The sequence below is a fragment of the Puma concolor genome, chromosome A2 (genome assembly GCF_028749965.1).
Source record: "Puma concolor isolate L17-30 chromosome A2, mPumCon1.1.hap2, whole genome shotgun sequence".
Classification (NCBI taxonomy): domain Eukaryota; kingdom Metazoa; phylum Chordata; class Mammalia; order Carnivora; family Felidae; genus Puma; species Puma concolor.
Genome location: NC_141668.1, coordinates 169659002 through 169672814, shown reverse-complemented (window position 1 = coordinate 169672814; position 13813 = coordinate 169659002). Strand labels below are relative to the sequence as shown.

General features: G+C 65.7%; 1 protein-coding gene across 2 annotated transcripts; it reads right to left on the bottom strand.

Annotated features, from left to right (window-relative positions):
- Positions 1-711: 711 nt before the first annotated feature.
- Positions 712-13675, bottom strand: CACTIN (cactin, spliceosome C complex subunit). 2 transcript variants are annotated; one of them, XM_086699518.1, is made up of 11 exons: positions 13465-13675; positions 11516-11548; positions 10527-11010; positions 7610-7705; positions 6974-7119; positions 5939-6101; positions 5740-5854; positions 2624-2816; positions 1870-1992; positions 1497-1783; positions 712-1295 (listed from the first exon to the last, which is right to left on the bottom strand). In XM_086699518.1, exons 1-11 carry the CDS (start codon positions 13629-13631, stop codon positions 805-807), a joined length of 2298 nt encoding a protein of 765 aa, XP_086555644.1. In that variant the 5' UTR covers positions 13632-13675; the 3' UTR covers positions 712-804. The 2 variants fall into 2 exon arrangements, with proteins under 2 accessions (XP_086555644.1, XP_086555645.1); XM_086699519.1 differs by lacking the exon at positions 11516-11548 and having other exon boundaries at positions 713-1295.
- Positions 13676-13813: the final 138 nt, after the last annotated feature.

Below are 13813 nucleotides of genomic sequence, written 5' to 3'. Positions count from 1 at the left end.
GGCTGAGGGGCGGGGGGTCGCCGGTCTGCAGAGCTTCTGAAAATCTAGAAGTACTCTAAAATAAAGTGTTTATTAAAAAAACATGCAACTCCGTGAATAGGCCAATTAAGTGAAAATAAGGTATTTCCCCACACCTTAAAAAACGTCGTTTTAGAGAAACAACCTAAAATCTTTCCGGGGCGTCCGGGTGGGCCGGCCGAGGAGCCCAGGTGGGGCTGGCCCCCCTTCCCACGGAGACGTCTCTGTAACAAAACGTTGGAAGAAACGTTCCTGGGGCGCCCCCTCCCCCACCGCTGGCAGCGTGTGACCCAGCGGCGGCCGCCACCTGTCAGGCCCGCAGAAACGCGGAGGCAGCTCCGTGGTGGCCGGGAGAGGATCTCCAGGAGCACGGCTGTCCCAGCGTGGGCGGGGGGTGGGGGGGCACCTGGGCCAGATGGGGGGGGCACCGCAGCTGCACGCACAGAGGCCGGGGAGGCCTGACCCGCACCAGCACCGGGGCGGGGCCGGATGGGGGACCAGAGTGCGGGGGTGGAGGGGGGCGGGGTCCCGCAGCCGCCCTGGACTCGCGCCCCTCCTCCGCCCCCCCCCCCCCCCCAAGGCCCGGCACCCCCAGCCCGCGGCAGGTGCCGTGGGCGCAGGGCTCGGGCCTCAGTTCCCCCGCCCCGTCCCGCGTGTGAGGACCCCGGGCCGGCCTGGCCTGCCTGCCTCCCGCTCTCCCAGGCGCGCTCCCCCCGGGGAAGGCGGGCGCGGGCGCGGGGAGGGCCCGGGGAGACGTGGCGGCCAGTCCGCGAGGGGCCCCGGCCGTCACCGCCGGTAGCGGTAGCGCTTGAAGTGGAACCAGAGCTGGAAGATGCCGTTGGCGAACTGGCAGCGGAAGCCGTGGCGGTGGGAATACTCCCACTCGCGGTTGACGATCTTGAAGGCGATGTCCTCGTAGGGCGGCCCCGCGTGGAAGCGCAGGGTGGCGAAGTCCTTGTTGTCGGCGCAGGCCTCCAGGAAGTACTCGGGCGTGGAGCGCTTGTCGATGAGGTCGGGGTAGAAGATGTTGAACTTGTAGCCCTGCACGATCTTGGGCGGCGGGTTGTCGAAGTCGTAGTGCGTCTGGTTGTACTTGTTCCACTCGAAGCCCGTGTGCACGCGGTTGAAGAAGCGGGGCTTGCGCGGCCGGTACTTGTCGGCCCACAGGTAGGCCTTGCCGGTCAGCGGCATCTCCACGCTGAACTGCGCCTCGTCCTGGCCCATGCCCTCCTTGGCCCGCCGGAAGAAGATGTCCTCCGCGCTCTCGCTCGCGTCCCCTGCGGGCGGGGCGCGCGTCAGCCGCCCCTCCCGGGGCCCGACCCGGGTCCCCCTGGGCGGGGGCACCGACGGCGTGTGTCCCCACCCCACCCTGAGACCGGAAGGGGGCGGGGCGGGGGGGGAACCCTCTGGGTGCGGGCCCAGGGCGCCCCCCACCCCCCCCAGGGGCTCGGGGATGCGTCTCCCCGCACGGCCCTCACCTGTGACCTGGAGCTGCTGCCGGGACAGCTGCAGGCGCTGCTGGTCCTCGTCCGGCTCCAGCACGTGCGCGTCCAGCGGCAGCTCGTGGGCCGTGAGCAGCCGGGGGCTGTACTTGCCCGCGTCGTAGTCGTCCAGGCTCTGCTGGATCAGGTCCTCCTCCATGAGCACAGCCTCCCCGTCCGCCTCGCCCTCCGCGGGGGCCGCCCCTTCCGCCTCCGGCTCCCCCGAGCCCCCCTCGGACGAGGAGGGCCCGGGTGGGGTCGGGGCAGGGTCCTCAGGCTCCAGGCTGCGGAGAAGACGAGACGGGAGGGATGGCGTCGGGCGGGGAGGTCGCGGGGGGCGGGGCCTGAGGGGGGACCTCCGGCGACCTACCTGTGGCCGGGCGACGGGGGCTCCTGCTTGAGGATGGGGAACAGAGGCTCGCTCTCCACACCCTGCTCCTGCTTCAGCTTGTACAGCTTCTGCCGCAGCACGTCCTGGTGCCGCTCGCGGAGCCTGCAACGCCGGCCGGCGGTCACCCCCACGCCCGGGGACCTGTGGTTCCCCCCCCCCCCCCCGCCCGCCGATCTCATGACCCCCTTTCGCTAGCCTGGGGGAGCAGCAGCACCGCCTCCCCCCCCAGGCCAGGGCTGTGGAGGGTGGGAGTGGGGAGGGGCGTCTGGGTCCGGGTTTGGGACTCAAGGCCACAGACCCTGCGGGGAGGACCGAGTCCCTGAACGGGGGATTCGGGGGACTCGTGTGCCTCACGAGCCACCGAGCCGGGCTGGACGGCACACGGGACGCGGGGGCAGGGGCGGCGAGGAGAATAAACTTAGAGACGCCGCCGCAGTTAGCAGCACACACGGCCGTGTTTACACAGCGCGGCCAAACACGCTGAGAATCTGTACACGGAGCGTGTGCAGTGGGCAGAAGGCGCGCGGGTGGGGGGGGGGGGGCGTGTACAGGGAACAGTGGGCCTGGGGCCCGCGAGATGCCAGCTGACCCCCCCCCCCCCCCCCCCCGCCCCGCGCAGGCCCCGCCCCCAGCGTGCGTGTCCAGAAGGCCGGAGGGGCGGGGCGGCTCCCCGGCCCCCCCCCCCCCCCCCCCCCCCCCGGCGTCAGTGACGCCGGCGTGATGTGACGCTGACCTGGCGCGCGCCATGTGGGCTCGAAGCTGCTGCAGCAGGCTCTCCCAGTAGCCCATGTCCAGGTTGGGGCCCCCGGCCCGGATCTTGCCCTCGATGCCCTGGAAGATGACGTGCAGCTGGCCGTACGTCTTCCCCTTGAAGACCGACTGCACGTCAGAGCTGACCGAGGCGTTGACCCCTTCTCGCCGCTCACCTGCGGGGGGGGGGGGGGGGGGGGCGCGCTCAGCGGGGGGAGGGGGCGGCGGCAGGGCTCCCGACCCTTCCCTTGGCCCACACGGCTCCTCCCCTGACCCTGGCTGGACCCTGCTAACACGGAGCTGGCACGGGGCCGCGGACCCTAGTCGGGAAGGTTCTGAGTGGGGCTGGGGTTGCTGGGCGGACATTTCTCAGCCTGGCATCCGGCTCTGCCAACTCCCAGCCACCACTGCGCCCCCACCCGCATTGGAAGAGCGAGGAGGGATGGATCGCCCGCCAGCCAGACTCTCAGGAGTTCGGATTTTGCCCTGTTAGTCTCAGCTGTGTCATCTTGGGTAAATAGTTCACCCTCTCTGGACCTCAGTTTTCCCTAGTAAGGAGAGCAGCTCCTTTCCCAGGCACTGCGGGAAATCCTGACACCGCCCCGGGAAGGCAAGCCCGCCCCTTCTCGGTCCCATCCAGATTTAGCTGGGGACACAGGGACATGCCCCGGCTCCAGACTGAGAAGCCCCTGAGGGCAGGGCTGGGTGCCACCTGACCCTGCCTGCAGCCTCCTTGTTGCTCGTCAAACACACTGAGCCCTGCCCCGGGACCTTTGCACATATGTTGCTTTCCAGCAGTAACATGCTCTTCCTCATCCAGCCTGCCTCCCAGACCCCACCAGTCGAGAACCCTGTGGACCGGGAAGCCTTCGCTGGACCACCAGGTTGCTCCCCTCGGCCTGGATGCCTGATTAGTGGCTTCCCCAGGGCAGGGGCCTTGCTGGGCTTCTGACTGCTGCCTCCTAGCACTGCGAGAACTCGGCGTGCAGCGTCTGGCACGTGCGGGGTGCAAGTGACACGTGCTCCCGGCTAAGAACCGGCTTCTGACACCACGGCCACCACACACTGGCTCCAGCGGAGCAGACGGGCTCAAAAAGGACCCAAGTCCCTCTAGGCAACCACCGTGGGACCCCCGAGTCAGCATCTAGACACTCGTCCCCTCTGCTGACACCTGGATGGCCCCAGGCAGCCCTGTCTCAGACCACACAGACACGTCAGGGCACCGAAACTGCCTCCCACCGGCAGGGCCGCACCCCGTGCACACCCTGACAAGCCCCGCTCTGCCACACCGCGGTGTAGAGATCGAGTCGCGGGTTCAGATGCCGCCGGAGCATCCCGCGGGGCCCGGCTGGGTCCAGGCGGGGGACGGAGGGCTCTGGGACAGCAGCTTGGGGAGAACCCACAGGGAATGGTAACGGGGCCCCCCGCCGCAACACCCACACTGCTGCGCGCCCATGTACAGGTAGACTTTCCCATTAAAGGCGAAAGAAAAAGCCCAACTGAATTTACAAGCACAACACACAGCACTCTGCGCGTCTCCAGGAACGATATTGGAGATCAGGCCGAAAAGAGAAACAGAAACACAAGCTCATCTCTGAGGAGACCCGGAGCCAGCTGGGACCCCAGCCAGGACAGGGGAGGAGGGATAGTGGACGGAAGGGCCTCTGCTGTCACTGAGAGAAGGGAAGCGGCCACAGAAGGGGGCGAATCGGCAGCTGGCAAGAGACGACGGGGGACTCGGCGCAGGGGACCCCCGGCAGGGTGGCCCTCACTCTTCCACAGCCAGTGGGTCAGGGTCTTGTGTGTCTGGGGAGCGCCCTGCCCCCGTCACCTGGCAGGGCACAGACGTGACCCGTTTCCCGAACTACACGATGTCCAAGAACTTCCCGCCTTCCCCCACAATTTACTGGAGAATGTGTCCCACACGACGAGGGGACAAAGCGCAAGAAAGGGCGACGTGGGGTAGTAAAGAGGGGCTCCAACATGAGAGAGTGAGGAGGCAGTGCGGGGTGACAGACGACGTGCACAGGGACGAGGGGGAAGGAGGCCCGGGGTCACCGAGGTGACCCTCTGAGGGGTCTGGCCGCCTCGCCAGTTCCGCGGGAGGCCCGGGCCTGGATCTGTGCCCAGAGCCACACCTGTGGCAGTCAGGGCCCTTCCCCCCAGAGGTCTACACCCAGGGCCTCACTGCCCCCAAGGGAAATCGCTCCACACGTTTCCCAGAGCAAAGGATTTCCTTCTTTCTCTAGAAGTTACTGCAGGATGTGCTGGCTGAGAGGGCGCAGGGAAACAAAACAGCACTTAACAAACATGACGAAAGACATTCCTCCTTTTCCTAAGAGGAAGCCGTCCCCCCAACCTGGGCTGAGTAACAAGGGCATTTACATGGGCCTGGGGGAGGGGTGGGGGGCAGGCACTCGAGGCCCCTGGGGGTGGGAGGGGTGGAAGAGGGAGGAGCAAGGTTGGTCATCAGCTTCTAGAACAGGGGTCTCACCCAGGGTGATCCTGCCCCCAGGGGACACCAGGTGATGTCTGGGGACATCTGTGGCTGTCACGACTGGGGGGGGCTCCTGACAATGGGGGGGGGGTCAGGGCCCAGGACGACCCTCCCCCACCCCCCGAGGGTCACCTCCCTGGACACTGCGCGGAACCCTCTGGAGGGAAAGGAAAGCGAATTAGGAAAGAACACCAGATTCAAGAGACCGGGGCTCTAGGGGCTTCCCGCACAAGTGGACAAGCGGGGTGCCGCCCTCCCTCGAACACACCAAGCTTCTGGCAAAAACCTGAAACCGAACAAAACAGGCCCCTGCTGGCGCCACTCCCGGGAAGCCCAGCGCAGACGCTAAGCGATCTTTGAAGGAAGGGAGCCCCCGCCCTGGGCTGAGCCCCCCACCTGAGGGGGAGCCGCGGGGGGGCCAAGCTCCTGCCGCAGCCTGCCGCTGCCCCCTGGTGGCTCCCGGAGAGACTTGAAGATCCCCGATGGGGAAACCGAGGCAGGCGGAGAGCCCCGGGCTGAGACAGCTCCCAGCGCGCCGGCGCCCAGATACGGGCCCCCCAAGAGCACGGCGGGCGCTCTCCGGTCGCGCTGCGCGGGGCTACCTGGGCCCTTGCCCGAGGCCTCCAGCTTGCGGAGCTTGGCGATCTCGTCCTCCGTGATGGTGGTCATGTCCCGCCAGAAGTCCGCGTTCTTGCCCTGCTCCAGCTCCATGTACACCTGGAGGCGGAAGGTACGGAGAGGCGGTGAGGGGCGGTGAGGTGTGCGGGAGGGGGCGGGGCCGGGGCCGGGGCCGGGCGGCACCTGGATGTCCTCCAGCAGGTCCTCCATGTCGGCCACGGTGAGGCCGTTGAGGAAGGTGTAGGGCTCGTGCATCTCCACGGCCAGGTCGTCGTCCTCGGCGCTGATGTACTTGGCCAGCAGGTCGATGGGCTTGGCCCTCCCGTCCCGGATGCGGATCTTGGAGCTGCCAGGGAGCAGGGAGGTGGTGTCAGAGCCCAGGAGGCCCCCCTCCCCACCTCCTGAAGACCCTGCTTCGGGGGTGGGGTGGAGTGGGGGGGTGGCTCGTGTGGGCGCCCGGGGAAGAGCCTGGCCTGCAGGGGGTGGGGGACAAGGAGGTCTTCCTGGAAGAGGGGGCATTGGGCGGTCGGAAGACACAGGCCAGGGCCAGAGGGGCAGAGAGAACCACCTCCTTCTAGTGGACGATCTGCTCCCCCAGGGGCAGGGGAGGGTCTGAAGCATCAGTGCCACACCCAGGGGGACGCGTGTCAGAAACGGACACTTGTTCTACCCCAAGGGAGCCCCGAAACCAGGTAGGTCCGAGCCCCAGGGGCTGGTGCAGCTGGTGGGCAGCAGGACAGAGGGGCTGGGAGCAGGCTCCTGGTGCACACGCGCCACCGAGGCTCAGACACCCGCCGTGTGGCCTCAGGCGTTCCCCTGCCCCCAGGAACCTCGTGTTCCCCCTCTGTAAACGGGGCTGATGAGCACGTGGCCCCGCGGGCGGCAGAGGGTGAGCCACGGTCGGTACCGCGAGGGGCCCGGCACCTCGCTCAGCTCGTGCGGCACCGCGACACGGAGCAAGGATCATTCGGAGGTCTCCTCGGCACACAACTCAACGCGGGAGACGGGGGGAGATGGAGATGGGGGGGGGGGGGCATCAGTGACAGGCTGGAGGGAGGAGCAAACAGGAAGTGGTGCACGCAGCAAGGGGCACGCAGGGACTCCCCGGGGAGGCAGCGGGTGGAAATCCGAAGGGCGGGAGATTGCAAGCGGAGCAAAGGGCCCGTGCAAAGGCCCCGGGGCAGACGGGGCTGGGGGGGGGGGGAGGGGAGGGCGCACCGCAGCTTGGCCTGCTGCAGGTGGAAGTGGTCCTCCTGCTCCTCCCACGTCTTGAAGTGCTCGGCCTCCTTCTCCCGCTGCAGCATCTCCAGCTCCTGCTCCCGCATGGCCTTCTCCCGCTCCCGCTCCAGCCGCAGCTGCTTCACCTGCAGGCGCACGGGGAGGGCGGGGTGCTGCAGGCGGGCCTGGCTGGGGGTCTTGTGGGGCCTGCCCTGCACCCTCTGGGGCCACGGGGGACCCTGGGGTCCGGAGTGGGACTACAGCCCGGGCCCGGCCCCGGCCGTGGACGCGGACTGGCCAGGGAAGCCCGAGACCTCAGACGGACCGTAGGGCCGAGGAGCTTCTTTCTGCTGGAGACACGGCAGCCAGGAGCAGCCGAGACCACTCTGCCTTCTCAGACGAAGGAGGCGTCTGAGAGCAAGGCCCAGAAGTCTCGGGGCCCTCGGGGAGGCGGAGGGAGACGGCTTGTCGGAGGCGCAGCCCGCACCCCTGGATCCGACCGTGTCTGGAGCCAGCCTGCCCGGGGGTTTCTGTGTCCACCCGCCGGGTCGGTCCCTGGCTTAAGCCAGGGTGGGCCAGCCTTGGGCCCTCGCGAGGGAAGGCCCGGCCCGTGCAGGCCGGCCAGGGCAGCCCCACCTTCTGCAGCTCCAGGCGATTGTCCTCCTGGATCCTCTTGTTGCGCTCCTTCAGCTCCTTCTCCTCCAGGTGGCCGATCCCCTTCTTCTCCAGGGCCTGGAAGGGCCAAGCACATGCCCGCTGAGCAGGGGCGCCCCCGTCCCGCCCTCCCGGGCACCGCCCCGGGGTCCCCGGTGCCGCCCTCTCCGAGATCCAGACGCGGATCCGTCAGGCCGAGCGGCGGCTTTGCAGGGAAGGGGGTCCGGCCCCGAGGAGCGACGTGCCTGCGGCCACAGCGCCCCGACCTCCTCCGAAGACGCAGCCCCCTTGGCGTTCCCAGGACCAGCGTGACGGGGCCGCTTACAGCAGCCTCCGGCACGGGCAGCACCTGCAGTAACATGCAGCGGGCGGGGAGGTGGCCGCCCGCCCCGGGGGCTCCCGAGCGTCACTCACGGGAGCACCCCACCCGGGACCTGCCAGGCTGCCGCACGCAGATGCCAGGTGGGCCAGCTCGGGGTGCTCACGCCCTCGGCAGGTCCGACGCCCGGTGCGAGCGGGCAGGGGCGGGACAGCGCCGGAAAGCCCGCGTCGCTAGGAGGGGCACTGCGGTCCCCGTGCTCACAGGCCCCTGGGACACCACGCCCCACAACAAACACTCGTTCCCTGTGTCCTCACCTCCTGGAGGGCGCTCAGGGCGCAGGGTCTGCAGACCCCTCGAGGACTCCGACATCACAGCTGCTGCCCTAGCCGGGTGCCAAGCCCGCGCTTCCGGATGAGCGCTCCCCCGCCGACCCGGCTCTGAGGGATGTTCGAGGACGCCCCTGCCACCCCCCCACACACACACCTGCGCTGCCTGGTCTGGGGCCACCCCTTGATGCCTGTGCCACCCCCTGGCCTCCCCAGCCTCAGCCTGGGCTGCCGCCTCAGGCGTTAACGGTGACCGGACTTCTCACCCCTATGGCCACGCAGAACGGCAGCCCAGGGCACGGACGTGAAGCTGGATGGCCCTGTTCCAATCATGCTCCGTCACTCACCGCGGGAGACCTCGGGCGGCCACGGCAGGGAGAGTCGGCTCACGGAGAGCGCTGTGAGCAAGGCCGGGCACAGAGCGCGTGCTGATGCTCGGCACCGCGCCTGCCCACTCCGCCAGCCGGTGGCCCCGGGACGGGGGGACAAGCGCGTGGTGCTGCCCAAACCGTGGGCCTGTCCGGAGAGGCCTCAGAGGCTGAGCGGGGGCCGAGCCCCCACGTGCTTGTCACAGGAGGGGCCGGTGGCCTCCCGTGGGGCCAACTCCCCAGGGCCGCTGCGGCTCCAAGAAACACTAGGGAAAATGTCTGAGCACACGCGCGTGCAAATCACACCAAGCTCGCTCATTTGACGCTCACTGACGCTCACGCTGTGCCGACCGTGAGCCAGGCTCTGGGGACACAGCTTGCCCTGTGGAGCTCACGGCCTGGCAGGAATCACACGTTATGGATCAGATCCCGTGTTTAGATGTCAGCTTTGCAACGAGACCTCTCTGGGCCCGCTAATTTTATTTTTGGATGAGCGAGCGCAAATGGGGGAGAGGGGTTGGGGAGGAGGAGGGAGGGAGGGAGAGAGAGAGAGAATCTCAAGCGAGCTCCACGCTCAGGGCAGAGGCCTACTTGGGGCTCAATCTCACGACTGTGAAATCATGACCTGGGTCGAAATCAGGAGTCGGGCGCTCAACCAGCTGAGCTACGCAGGTGCCTCATGGCTTGACTTATCCTACTTTTAATGTTTATTTATTTTATGTTTGAGGGGGAGAGAGAGAGGGGGAGAGAGAGGAAGGGAATGCACGCTCACGAGTTGGGAGAGGCAGAGGGAGAGGAAGACACAGGACAGCAGAGAGTCCAACGTGGGGCTTGAACTCACAAACTCACAAGCCGTGAGATCGTGACCTGAGCTGAAGATAGACGCTCAACCGCCTGAGCCCCCCACGTGCCCCGGACTGGCTGATTTCAAACTACAGCCAGGGCATCCCGACACCTGCCTGCCTTCTCTCCTCTGCGCGCTCTGCTAATCTGCTTCTCGACAGGCTCTCCCCCACGAGACGGCTGGCTCCGCGGGGATCTCTCTCCTGCTCGCTGACGCCCGCCAGGGCCCACACGGCCTCCAGCACCAGCGGGCGCACGGCACACGTTTGCTAGTAAAGCGCTAGGGAGGGCGAGGCCGCGCCGAGAGGAAGAGCACCCGTGGGGCCGAGGGGGCCGGGCAGGCCCTCAGAGGCGGGAACGGGTGAGCTGAGATCCTCAGGAAGGAGAAAGAACCAGCCAGAGAAAGAGGTGGGGAGGGTCCCGGGTCGGGGAATGGCGAGCACAGGCGCCCCGAGGTGGGCTGTGTGTTCAAGACAAAGGCAAGAGACGGTGCCTGGAGCGCATGCGGTGAGCGGCAGACCCCTGGCATCTGACCGTGGCCGCCTGCTCTCGCCCCCCAGGCCTTCCCTGCCCCCTCTCACCCCCCACGACGAATGGGTGCTGGGTTAGCGTGAAGCTGTGTCCGAAAAGATCCGTCCATTCACCAGCCCGGGAACCCGTGGAGATCTTTAAAACGGGGTCTCTGCGGGTGTAATTAGTTAAGACGAGGTCACATGGGACCTAAACAGTCTCCAAGCTGATCACTGGTGTCCTTGGAAGAAGGCAGAAAGCGGGACACAGAGGCACAGGGCGCAGAGGCGCAGCCTCCAGGGCTGGGAGGGAGGGAACGCCCGTGCTCTCAGTCACAAGCGCGAGGCGGGACTGGCAGGTAAGGGACCGTGTGTAACTTTCGTCGAGAACGAGGTGTTGGCGACGGGGACCACGGAGCATCTGCAACCGGAATCCCACCTTGGGCGAGCGACGCAAAGGCCCCAGAGGCCGGGGCTCGTGAGCGCGCGTGCGGACGGAAGACACCCCTGAGGGCACCGCCCCGGACTCACCTTGTTCCAGATGAAGGTGCCCAGGAGATTGTTGTCGCCGAAAGGGTTGTCGGTGTTGGTGTAGCCCATGTACTCCTCCCCCCAGCCCATCTTCTCCCGCTTCTTCCTCTCCTTGGCCTCCTTCTTGGCCAGCCGCCGGGCCCGCTTCTCCTCGGGGGTCTCGAAGGCCTTCATCAACTCCTCCTGCTGCTTCCGCTCCTCCCGCAGCCGCAGCCGCTCCTGCAGGCTGTGCTGGTGGCTCAGGGCCGCCGCCGCCGCCTCCCGAGGGCTCTGGGAGCGGTCCGGGGAGGCCGAGCCGGACGCCGAGGAGCCCGGGGACCAAGAGCGCGTCCGCCGCCGGCGGGCCCACCGGCCCCGCTGCTGCTCCTGGCGCTCGTCATCGGAGTCAGACTGGGAGGACCGGCCCCGTGAGCGCCAGCGTGGGGGCAGCGGACTCTGGCTCTGCCGCCTTCGCCGCCGCCACCGGTGTTCGTCCGAACCCGACCTGGGGAGGGAACCCGCAAAGGTGCACTCGCTGCCAGTCTTTTGTTCGACAGATGTTCACTGAGCACCTGCTCTGCCAGGCGCTGTTCTAGGTTCTGGGGACACAGCGGTGACCAGCAGTGCCACCCACGGTCCCCGCCTTTGGGAGGCTCACGTCAACAGATAAACACGCAGCGTGACCCTAGGCAGTGCTACGAGTCACAAAGAAGAGTGACTGAGCGTTAGTGGATGGAGATCTGAGGAGGCAACTGGACGATGTGGGGGAGGGGGCTACAGGGAGAAAGTGATCTGGGCAGCAGTCACAGCAAGAGCAAAGGCCCTGGGGCAGGAATTTACTCGGCATGTAAAGAAGCAGTGTGGAGGCCCATGTGGCGCAGAAGAGCGTGAACGGGGGGAGGGAGGAAGGAAGGGAGGGCAGCGAGGCAGGCTGGGGCCAGACGGCACAGAAGCTCTAAGTGGAGGAACCAGAGGACTTGATGTGTCCAAGGCGACAAGAGAGAGCTTACAGGAGAAGGTGGTGTCTACACTGGTCCCGCAAGCTGGGCGAGAGGGAACTGGAGTAAGCGTCTCGGGACTGAAGAGCCAGGGAGAAACACCGGGCAGGGGATGGAATGTGCGAGCCCTAGAGATAGATTCTTTAATGCTCAGGGCCCCTTGAACGTGTACAGCAACAACCAAATGTCTTTATTTTGTCAAATGCCCCACCTATGAAGCTCGGTGAAAAAGCCTACGCCCTGGAAACCAACTTCTCGGGAGTCCCTACACGCAGACTACGCATTCGGTCAAATTTTCATAAACCACATCGACTCGAATTACAGACCTAGGACGGCTGGTTCTTGCAACTCAAACACCAGAAGACAGCAAACGAAAAACATGCAGGCATGACAAGGCTTCCTGCTGTACGTGAACCAGTGGGGAAAACACCAACACCAGGGACCCCAACCAGGGTCAGCAAGCTTTCTCTGTAAAGAGCCAGACGGTCTGGGACACCACTGTGCTGTCCCTACTGCAGAAGCAGCCCCGCACAGACAGGAACAAAGGGACACGGCTGGGTCCCAATACACTTTCACTTGTGCACGCCAAAACCTGAATATATTCGGACACCTCATACAATTTCCACATGTCATGAGATACTACTTTTGACTTCTTCCTCACCATTTCAATACGTAAAAACTGGGGTGCCTGGGTGGCTCAGTCAGTTAAGCGTCCGACTTCGGCTCAGGTCATGATCTCACCATTCCTGGGTTCGAGCCCCACATCGGGCTCTGTGCTGACAGCTCGGAGCCTGGAGCCTGCTTCCGATTCTGTGTCTCCCTCTCTTCCTGCCCCTCCCCTGCTCGCCCTTTGTCTGTCTGTCTGTCTCTCTCTCAACAATAAACATTAAAGAAAAAATAAAAATAAAAACGTAAAAACTATTCTTGGTTCACAGGCTATGGAGTCTTGGAGTCACAGGCTTGTAACTTTTTGGAATTCCTGGGTTGCAATGATCTTAGGAGACTCAAAAAAGGAAAAACCACCTTCTCAAATGTAGAGGGAAATCAACCATGTCTGATTACAGCCACTCTGGCCATGGGGTGAACGGGCCCAAGGGACGGGAGACTGGGCATGCTGGGAAAGCAAGAGATCTTGAGGAAACTTGGGCCACAGTGGGGCAGGGACTGGCCTGAACGTCACGGGTCACATCCCGGGACCTAGGTCTGGAAGTTGGTCCCTGGCACCGTTCTCGTCCCTCTATGCGGGAGGAGACTCCAGTCAAATGTGGACAGGTGTCCCATTTCCAAAAGAAAGGGGCTGCTGGCCGCGTGGAAGCTGAGACCCAGGTCCTAGGAGTCAACCCAGTCCTGCCTCCTGCCATCAACAGTTCTTTCGTCTGACACCCACTTCCAACAGCAAGTGTTGCCGCCCCGACTCATGAAATCCCTCTCAGACCTACCCATTTCCCCACCGAGCCTCCCACTGCCTCCTCTCTGACAGCCACCGCCGTCTGTTGCCTAGACAACTGCACCATCCTCCTCCTCCTCCCCCTCCCCGCTGTCATTCCAGCCAGCCTCCTCAGTCCCTTTTCCACGCGAAAACCGGAGGAAGTTCCACAAAGTCAGTCAGACCCCATCGCTCTGCTCAAAAACCTCCCCATGGCTCCCTACCTGCCTCCGAGTAACGGCCAACCCCGTCACCACGGCACACAAAACCGCACGATCCGGTCTCCTCTTACCGCTCCGACCTCGTCTCCTACTCCCCTTCCCGTCCCGCCTCGCTCGCTGCGCTCCTTCCGTTCCCTCCAACCACCAGGTGCCCTGCCTGGAACGCCGCTCGCCTTCCTTTCGCTGCCTGGCGAACTGCGACTCGTACTCGGACGTCCCCTTCTCCAGGGAGCCCTCTCTGACTAATCCGTGGGTCTCTGGCTCCCCGAGGGCGGGAGCCGGATCCCCAGCGCTGTTCACGCAGAGACCCCCACCTGCGCTCCCGGCTCTGCCGCCTCCGCCTGCGCCGTACTTCGTCGTCCCGGCGCCGGCGGTCTCGCCGCTCATGGCTCCCGCTCCGACTTCGGCTCCGACTCCCGCTCCGTTGCCTGCGGCCCCTGCGACCAGCCGACCGCGAGCGCGAGCGTGTGTCCCGACCCATCAGCTGAGACGGTGGCGGCAGCGCTGACACAAATATCCGGGGCCTGCGCCGGGGGCCTTCTTCCCCTGCGGCGCGCGCCTGGCTGCCCCGTCCGCGCCTGAGCCGGGAGATGGAAACCTATCTCGCCGCCCCATCCCGCGGGGACTCCGACTCCCCGTAACTTCCCCACTGCCAACAAACGT